The following is a 10349-nucleotide window of genomic DNA, read 5'->3' on the forward strand; positions in this document are numbered from 1 at the left end:
GATACCAATAGAAGTTCGTCTATTTTTAGGACTGGCCGACTATTACCGAAGAGTTATACAAAATTTATCACACATAGCCAAACCTCACACAACATTAACCCAAAACGAAGTTAAAATCGTTTGGGGAGACCAGCAGGAAACAACTTTTCAAAAGCTGAAGGAAATGCTATGTCGTGCACTGATACTATCCCTTCCAGAAGGTACTGATAAATTCGTAGTATATTTCAATGCTTCACATTAAGGGTTGGGATGTGTATTAATGCAAAGGGAGAAGGTCATAGCCTACGCCTCAAGACAACTTAAGGTGCATGAGAACAACTACACCGACCACGACCTAGAGTTGGGAGAGGTAGTGTTTGCCCTGAAGATTTGGCGTCATTATGACACGGATCACAAGATTCTGCAGCACATCTTCGATCAGAAAAATCTAAACATGAGACAAAGAAGATGGTTAGAGTTGTTGATTGACTATGATTGTGAGATTCATTATCACCCAGGAAATGCTAACGTCGTAGATGACGCCTTAAGCCGTAAAGAACGAGTTAAACCTGATAGAGTCAAAGCAATTGCGATGACTATCCAGTCAAATCTAATCTCACAGATTCGGAGTGCTCAACTCGAGGCTTTAACGGAAGAAAACGTTAAAGAAGAAAGCATCAAAGGGATGGAAAGACACCTTGATATTAAGGATGACGGAACGAGATATTTCATGAACCGAGTATGGGTTCCAAAATTTGGAGAGGTCAAGGAACTAGTCCTAAATGAGGCCCGTAGGACTAGATATTCCATTCATCCTCGAGCAGACAAGATGTATCTGGACCTAAAGGCCCTTTATTGGTGGTCAAACATGAAGGATAAGATTGCAACCTACGTAGGTAAATACCAAACATGTTCCAAGGTCAGGGCAGAACATTAACGACCCTCGGGATTATTACAGCAACCAAAGATTCCCAAGTGGAAGTAGGAGTACATCGCGATGGACTTTGTTACCAAATTACCAAAGACTATTGTTGGTTATGACACTATATGGGTATTTATCGATAGATTAATCAATTCTTCCCACTTTATACCAATAAAAGAGACGGATAAGATGGAGAAGTTGACCATGACATACCTCAGTAATATCGTCATATTGGTACGCGCTTCGATATGTGTACAACTTATCATCCACAAACCGATGGCCAAAGTGAAAGGACCATCGAAATGATGGAAGACATGCTCCAAGCATGTGTGATAGATTTTTTAAGTGCATGGGATACTCACCTTCCTATTGTTCAGTTCTCATACAACAATAGCTATCACACGAGCATCAAAATAACACCATTCAAAGCATTATACGGCCGAAAATTTCAATCTCCCATTTGCTGGACAAACATTGGTGATACCCAAATGGCCATGAAATTCACAAGGGATACCCTACGAATAGGCCCAAAGATTATCCATGTGACAACTAAGAAGATAATGTAGATACGAGAGCGCATGAAAGCAGCACGTGACCGTCAGAAGAGCTACGCCGATGTAAGGTGTAAACCCCTAGATTTCCAAGTCGAAGATAGGGTGACGCTCAAAGTATCTCCTTGGAAAGGATTTATAAGGTTCAGAAAGCAGGGTAAACTGAATTCGAGGTATATAGGACCATTCGAAATCCTTGGCAGGATAGGTCCAGTTGCCTATCGACATAGGTTACCTCAAGAGCTTAATAACGTGCATGATGTCTTTCATGTGTCTAATCTTAAAAAGTGCCTTTCTGATGATATGTTTGTCATTCCACTTGATGAAATTCAGATTAACCGCAAACTGAACTTCATCGAAAAGCTAGTCGATATAATGGACAGAGAGGTCAAACGACTCAAGTAGAGTTGGATTCCCATTGTCAAGGTGTGATGGAACTCTAAGAGAGGACCAGAGTACACATGGGAAAGAGAGGACCAGATGAAGGATAAGTACCCCTCACTTGTTCGAAGGAAGCTCGACGACAAGATAAAATTTAGCGATGAAATTGCCTAAACAGGGGGAGAATGTGACAACCAAAAGGTTTCTGTCACTGATCACCATTAGGAAAGAGTAGGAAAATAGATATAATAGTTTAGTATTTTAATATTTGATTTTTAAGAATATAAGAATCAAATGTGTTATTACATTTATTTGTTAAAATGTCCATTAGGCTCAAAAATTAACATCCGAAAAGTTGTACCATTTTCTAAGCTAGTAAACATACTTGGATAGTACTCATTAACGTGATCTCAAAGATATAAGATTCGTTAAAATCTGAATCCAAAGGAAAGAATTATGGTTTTTCTAAAAATAGAAATCAACCACGTAATTAAAATTAATTACGTCAAAACGGTACTTAGAGATTGGTTAAGTTTTGACTAAAAGTGAAAAAATGGGTTTCGTAGTACTCCTCAAGATATAAAATTTGGGACAAAGTTTGCCAAAAACGGGTTCCGTATGAGAAAGATATGATATTTGTACATTCATTTATTTTTACCCACGTTAGGCATGAAAATGAAAGTGAAAACTAGCTAAAACGACCTAAAGGAGAGTTGTAGTACCCATTGAGATCATCACATAGATATAGAGAAGGCTTAGATCGGAGTTCGCATGAAGAAGTTATGATTATTAAAAAATCTTTTCGTGTGCGTGAGGGGTGTGTCTCTACACACCGCACACTTGATACCAGATTCGAGCATATTGATAGTGACGTGGCTAATTTGGGAAGTAACACGTGGCATTCTCTGGATGGAGCCATGATGGTCATGCGTGACGTGCACAGATATTTGCGTTGTGCACACCCTAAATCCATGACTATAAATAAAAGGCTATGCAGAACACTTCTGCACACCTTCAACTATCATTCTCTCTACATATTCGAAAGCTTCTTCCTTTGGAGCGATCCCTGGAGTCCCGAGCCTAATTCAACCCTACATCAAAGGTTTCACGCGATTAGGGTGAGCTTACGACCCCTATTTTATTATTTTAAATTTTTTATGAGGGGAATACATGTTTAACAAATGTTTAATAAAAATATATTTATGTCGATAAATATCAAATCATTTTATAAAGCTTAAAGCCTTAGGATAATATAGTTATACATACTATGCCTAGTTGTAAGCTATGATATTATATAAGAGATATGATGCTCAATAGTCTAGGAAGAGATAATACCTAGATGTTATAATGTTGAAATCCCTAGGATAGCGTACTACCTACAAGTTATGCTAGACAAATATAGGGATATGCATTGTGCCTAATTGTTACTCTGCCCAAATATCTTGTTTTCAAATAACCATATATATATATATATATATATATATATATATATATATATATATATATATATATATATATATATATATATATATATATATATATATGAATACTTAGATATACCAAATAAGCATTAGATCAAAAGTTATAATTATCTAATATAAGATAAAAGATTTATATTGTGATTCTTATAGAAAATCCCTAGGGAGGATAAAAGATAAATATCTAAGGGTAATGTGTTAGTGAGCTGATAAAATTCATCCAAAGGCCTTGATTAAATTCGGCATTCCCTGGTACCTATAATCGTTAATCTTGCGAGAGCTAGATAGATATGTATAGATCTATACAGGGATTGACACTCCCACCTGCGATTATTAGCTACAGTCCCGGAAGCATAACTTTCTTATTATTCATTATTCGATGTCCGATAAAGCGTCGTGACGGGGTAAATTATTATTCAAATAGCGTTAATTATGGGGGCTCATGGTAATACATTACAAAAACCTTAGAGTTCTGACTAGCATTAGGGACACCTTAGAGTGGTAGATATAACACATTAGGGTTGTTAATTATTCTACAAAGATAGCTAATTAGGATTAATAAGATATCCTAAAAAGATAATAAGATATAATCGTTAGATATCCTAAAAGATAGTAAGCTAAGGTTGATAAAATACTTTAGGAAAGGTGTTTCTAAAAGAAAAAGGATTCTTAAATTTATACAACCAAATAAAATCCAAAATCCCTAAAACATGTGCACTCACCAACATTATGTTGACGTTTTCAAAATACATGTATTCTTAGGGAAATAAGTATGGAGGATTGTTGTGCCAAGGAAGAGGAAGTCTTCAAGGAAGCTTTTTGGAGTTTAGTTTCGCCTGTTTATCGTTTCTAGTGACATTAGGTTATGTGCTTGTCTTTCAAACAATGTAATTCCAGAATAATTTATAATAAATAAAATTAATGTTTGTGATATACCTTTGTGTATTGTTCTTTGTATATCTGTTTGCCTCGGTCCATTCTCACCTCGGTCCAATTTTTGGTAGAGGGTGTGACAAGAACCAAGATGCACCCTGCAGCTGAGCATAAATATCATCAATCCGTGGAAGTGGGTAACAGTTCTTCACTGTCAACTTGTTCAGCTCCCAGTAATCAATGCACATCTGGTGTGAATCGGTGCTCCCAAGGCGAATTGTTAGTTCTGATAAACTACTTGCCCAATAGCTCCTGAGGCTGAGTGGACAAATCATGGATATCTTGTGGTGCTAGGCCATACGGTGCCTTAGCAATCGAGGCTGCGCTCGGAACCAAATGAATCATGAACTCAACCTTCCTTACAAGGGTACACCGGGTAATTCCTCTGGGAATACATCTGGAAATTCTCTAACTATTGGCACATCCAAAACCAAAACTCCCTTCTCTACACGAGTATCAACCACATATGCTAGATAACCCAAACACCCATGCCGAAGATAATGTAAAGCCCTGGCTGTAGAACAAAAGATTGATCCAGCCTTGGTACCCTCTCCATAAATAATCATTTCTCCCTTACTCGGGGTTCTAACTACCACCCGTTGACCCTCATGGTCAATCATCATGCCAAACCTGCTCAATCAGTCCATCCCTGCAATCATGCAAACATCCCACGTAGGAATAGGTATCAAGCCAATCGATTAAGATACCCCGAAAATCTCTAAAGTACACTCCCGAAAGACGCTCGATGAAAAAACCCGGTGTTTGTTGCCGATGGAAACCCGCAACGGGCACTCTAAATCTCCAAGAGTCATACCAAAACTCCTAGTGAAGGACTGAGACACAAAGGACCGACTCTCACTCGAGTCAAAAAGCACAATAGAAGGAAAGGAATTTACTAAGAAGGTACCTAGAAAATTCATAAACAAAAGCATACCAATAAATGATTTTATAGAATAAGAAATGAAAACATACTAGTAACGACATTTGGCGCCACTCTGGCCTCCTCTGCTGTGAGCTAGAAAGCACGACATCAAGCTCTTGGGGGCTCTGCCCTTCCCTGGAATCCATCTGTGATCCTTAAAATAGTTGGGGATGGAGCCTGAATTGGTCTCGCAGTGAGTAAGGGGCAGTTGGCATTCACATAGCCAACCTGATCACAGTGGTAGCAAATCCTGGTTCTTGGTACTGGGGCCTACTAGCGATAGTCCCTAGCAATATGGACCTCCCTTCCACATTCGTGGCACCTAGAAGAAGATCAAAAAACAGCATCATGAACCTTTCCGCACTTGCGACAAGTGCCACCCCATCTGTGGGCTTAAACCGCTTGGCTGTAGGCTATGACTGAATTGGAACCAGCCTCTGCTCCATCATGTGAGGCTCAATCTCTATCTCCCATCTCTGGGCGACATCCTGAAGCTTGGAGAGGGTATGGTAATGTTTGGTGGACACAAACTGTCGAATATCATTCTTGAGCATTCTCAAGTATCGCGTCATCTGGGCTTGCTTCATAGCAGCAAACTCGGGACAGAATAGAGTCCTCTCAGTGAAAATCTTGGTGATCTCTGTTACCTTCTCTGATGTCTGTCTCAAAACCTGATACTCCTGAGCAAATCTCTCCATCTTCACCAGGGGAAAATACCTCATGCGAAATATGTCCAAGAACTGATCCCATGTACCAGCAGTCCTCTGCTTAGGATTACAGGAACTGGTCACCAGGTTTCGCCAGTCCTTCACTCCCAGTCGAAGGAGGTTTAGGGCGCACCTGACCTTCCATTCCTCTGGACAGAAGTAGGTGAAGAAACAGCCTTCCACATCTGAAATCCATATCACAGCCATGATTGGGTCCTTGACCCTATCGAACTCCAGGAGCTTCGTGTTGCTGAAGTCCTGGTACTGGAATGAACTTCCTCCTCGGCCTCTCGTAGAAAAGATGATTGTGGTGGCTGCATCAGTAGCAATCTCAGTGAGGGTCGTATAACGCTCATCAAATAACTCAACCATCATGGTCCTAATAGACCTAAACAGCTCTGGAATCGTTCCTCAGATAGCAGTAGCCACCTCAGTAAAGCAACCAATTCCCATATCTGATCACTAGTCAATCGCGACCTATCCTGGCCACTAGTTCTAGATCTAGAACCAGATCCCTCGTGAACACCATACTGAAAATGAACCAAAAATGTATTAGAAATTCCACAATTCATATTATTATATGATCGTTACGGAGAAACTAACCCTCAGGGTTTGTGACTTCCTTGATACACATATGGGTCCTTTCCTTTCAGTAGTACGGGCCCGTACTGTTGGATTGAGTGACTAATCCCATAACTATAATCGGTATAAACTTGAATTGATAGTAGCACAATCCTTTAGAGAGGGAGAGATTGATTTATTAATTTATTATATGATTAATAAATTAATTGGAAATCACAATAAATGATTGTTAATATATTACGAAAATAATATATTAATTTAAAATAATATTATTTAATTAATAATTAATCAGAATATAATTGGAGATTAATTTTAGGATTAATTGGATTAATTAAAAGTAGGAGGACTAAAGGTGAAAATGTTCAATAGTTGAACATTGAGGAATGAACCTCCCATAAGGAGGGGACAAAATCTAGAAGCTTTCTAAGGTTTCCTTGGGCTTTAAGGGTGCCTTGGATACCTTAGGGAGGAAGTTAAGGGACTAGGGTTATCTTGGAGGTACCTGCCTTATCCAACACCTTCCCAGACTCCTATATAAACCCCTAAGGGTTTTGGATTTTGTTTATGCTCTTTCAGCATAAGGCCGAAATTTCTACTATTCTCCTCTCTCTCTTCAAGCTCCTTGGTTTCTAGGGTTTTGGTGTGAACCATTAGAGGCACGACACTTGTGGTGCTTGCTTCCAAGAGTCTTTCAAGGAGGAATTAAAGATTGTTTGCTATAACAATCTTTAAGGTCAGTTTTCTCATCATATGAATTAATTTGTTCATAGGAAAAAATTTGTAGATTAGCCATTCATAGTATGTTGCTATATGTGAAAGATATAGATCCAACTAGGTTGCATGTGCCCTAATCAATTGAATTGTTTGATTGTTTTCCGCTTAAGGCATTGTAGTTGTAACCCCAAAAACCCATCAGTGGTATCAGAGCCTAGGGCTTTCTTTCATGTTTTTTCACTTTCGTGAATCTATTAAAAAAACCGATTTTTTGGTTTGTCGCAGCTCACGACGTGAGCAAGAAGACTCACTACGTGAGCTCAATCCAAATCCGAAAATCTGAATATTTTCTGCCTAATATGCTTTTGTTTAATATTTACTTGTTATACTTATCCTCCAAATCCGATTTTGGTGTATCTATGATGATAAAATAAAAGCGTAGAATTTAGAAGAGAATTATTTGACTTGATTAATTGTTTTGTGATTAATATGATTGATTTTTTAAATGTTTAAATAATAAATCTAGATATTAATTGAACTTAATAATTAATGTGAAATAATATTTGGTATATTGAAAAGTTTAAAATACACCTTACACTATGTATATATAATTAAAAGTTTAATATATATTATATGTATAAGAAAAGTCAGTCAAATCGTTGGTACGCCTACTTCAGGAAACCATGCTATAAAGATGGTATAAGGAAGCGGCCTATAATTGGCCTTTGAATGGTGTCCATTCTCACCCACCTCTCTCCAGTGTGGTGGAGGGTCGTTAGCCGAACGGATTTGATAGGACATAACCTCATTAAAAGTATAATGACATAAAGTAACAAAACTTTTTTTTTAAAATCCCACTCTGAGTTACTTTAGGAAAATATAAATTTGTATGCTAATCCATGAAACTGCACATTACACTTTATGAGTCGTTAGTGGAGCGTGTGTGGTTAACCGGCACACTAATGGGGGACTAATAAAGGGAGGTAATGGGTTTCTCGAAAATTGTCATTGATTAATGGAGTGTGTGTGTCTAACCAGCACATTAAAACGAGATGATAAATGACATCGAGAGTACCAAGCTAATTTGCATGGTTATTCACATCTCGTTTGTGATCCTCGGCATCCCAATCACAAAAGTGAGAGCATAGTACGAGCTTAAACATGCCTTTGATTAGATTCAATGAATCTCAAAAGATCTGGGAGTTTCATAAGATTGAAACTGGTAAAAGCCTTACCTACCTAAAATAGATTTGAATTTGATTACGGCATCCCTCTTCAAAGTTCGAATCAAAAATATGGATCCTAGCCTTAATTTAAATTTATGGGTTAATAATTAAGGATTCAATTAACTAACTTGAATTCTCTTTTCTCCCTTTATAGATGTCAGGTCAAGACAACAATGGTCTTCCTCATTCTTTTGGAAATGGTTTTACTCTACCTTCTGAAGATGAACTTCCACATTCTGATCAAGGTGAAAGTATGTTCCCTTCTTCAAGCAATGGTGGAAATGGATATCATGCTTCTCCAACTCTTTCTCTTCCCCCTCATCCAGTTACTCTCCCCACGTCATGATTCTCTCGAGTCGAAAGATACAAAATTACTCAAGCCCTATTGGCATGTAAACATTGAGATTGAAATTCTATGTTTGCGCATGTTATAGAAATGAAGTTGTACATTGACAAATTGGATAGGTTGGGTGGCATTTTCCCAAGGAAGCAGGCCATTGATTTGGTTCTATTTTTGCTTCCTGAGTCATACAGTCAGTTCATTGAGAACTTTTATATGAGCGACCAGGACATGACCCTAATTGATCAGACACATATGTTGATTGTTGTTGAAGCATAAATGCTTAAGAGCACAAGTGCAGCAAAAGTGTTTGAAGTATCTGATTCCAAAATTTCCATGGACATCGACAATGGTGGTCCAGAAAAGATTTATCTTCCCAATGGAAAGGGATCCGCCAAGGTCAAATTGTTTAATCGTATGGTAAAGAGAAAGGCTTGTTCTGAGATAGTTCCATGTCCTAACCCTAAAAAGTCCATATGTTTCTATTGCCAATTGAAGGGACATTGGTTGCGAAGCTCCCCGTGTTACCTGAAAGATCTTAGAGATGGTAAAGTCATCTCGTGTGACTCTACTTCAGGATGTATGAGAAAGAAGGAAGCTTACGAAGAATTAGCTAATTCTGATCGTGATAGATGGATTTCGGTCGCATGGTTCGATGATCATATTTTGGAAGCTACTACTTAGGAATTATGAAAATTTAATAGATTGCTTAGGAAATGTCTAGAAGCATTGTTTTCATTTATGCATTGTAAGGACAAGTTCCAATTTTTTTGTTTATTACTAATAAAAGTGAAATTTTGGTTTATATAGTTGGTTTACTTTATATTTCCTTACAATGGCATTCATGAAAGAGTTGGTTACATTTCTATTATTAGCAATATTATTTGTGGATTTGATTCTTATTATTTCACTTGTGGTAAATTTCATAATTAACTAAGTGATAAAAAATTCTCATCACCCAAGTTTCAATTGGATAGAAACTTGGAGCAATGCAATTTGAATTGCGTGATGTATGAGAATCTTGATCATTGGAAGATTATGACTAATTCATTGATCATATGTTTACGTGAGTCAAAGTGAATGACTAATGGATCTAGTACATGTTGATATGGAACTATTCAGATCCACCATGATGGATGATAACTCTATTCGTCATGATTTACAAATGATTCAGTAAATATGGTTGTGTTTATAAGATTAAGCATAATTCTAACATTTTGAAATGGGTTTTTAAAGAGTGGCAGAATGAATAAGAAGAATCTGTTAGGCAGAAATATAAAGGTTTCTCTAATCTAAAAGGAAATGAGAGTGATTTAGTATCATGTTTTGTGATCATGTTAATGAACTATATCTTAATTGATCCTCGAAGAACATCTTAGTGCAATTGTTTGAATAAGAATAGGAATCATATATTATTGAAATGGTTCAATCAAGAGATAGGTCATACTTCGTTTGTAATCAAGTTATAGAGCCGTTCTCTAGTTACTTCGAGTCGTATCTTGAAATTTATTTCATACTAAGTAGGTTTATAACACCTCATGAAATGTGGAGTAATAATGTTTTCTTACACTAACACATTTGGAATTGGAAGTTGTGATGATTTGGTTAAAGCAA

General features: G+C 37.4%; 1 protein-coding gene across 1 annotated transcript; it reads left to right on the plus strand.

The window, feature by feature from the left end:
* Positions 1-1479: 1479 nt before the first annotated feature.
* LOC145131952 (uncharacterized) lies at positions 1480-1857 on the plus strand. The gene has a single exon (XM_079066595.1). It carries the CDS (start codon positions 1480-1482, stop codon positions 1855-1857), a length of 378 nt encoding a protein of 125 aa, XP_078922721.1.
* The last annotated feature ends 8492 nt before the right edge of the window (positions 1858-10349 follow it).

The sequence above is a fragment of the Lactuca virosa genome, chromosome 8 (genome assembly GCF_052849685.1).
Source record: "Lactuca virosa cultivar CGN04683 chromosome 8, Lactuca_virosa_CGN04683_v6, whole genome shotgun sequence".
Taxonomy (NCBI): Eukaryota; Viridiplantae; Streptophyta; class Magnoliopsida; order Asterales; family Asteraceae; genus Lactuca; species Lactuca virosa.

Coding starts and splice junctions, on each gene's coding strand:
- LOC145131952 (XM_079066595.1), top strand. CDS start 1,480: ATGAAAGCAGCACGTGACCGTCAGAAGAGCTACGCCGATGTAAGGTGT.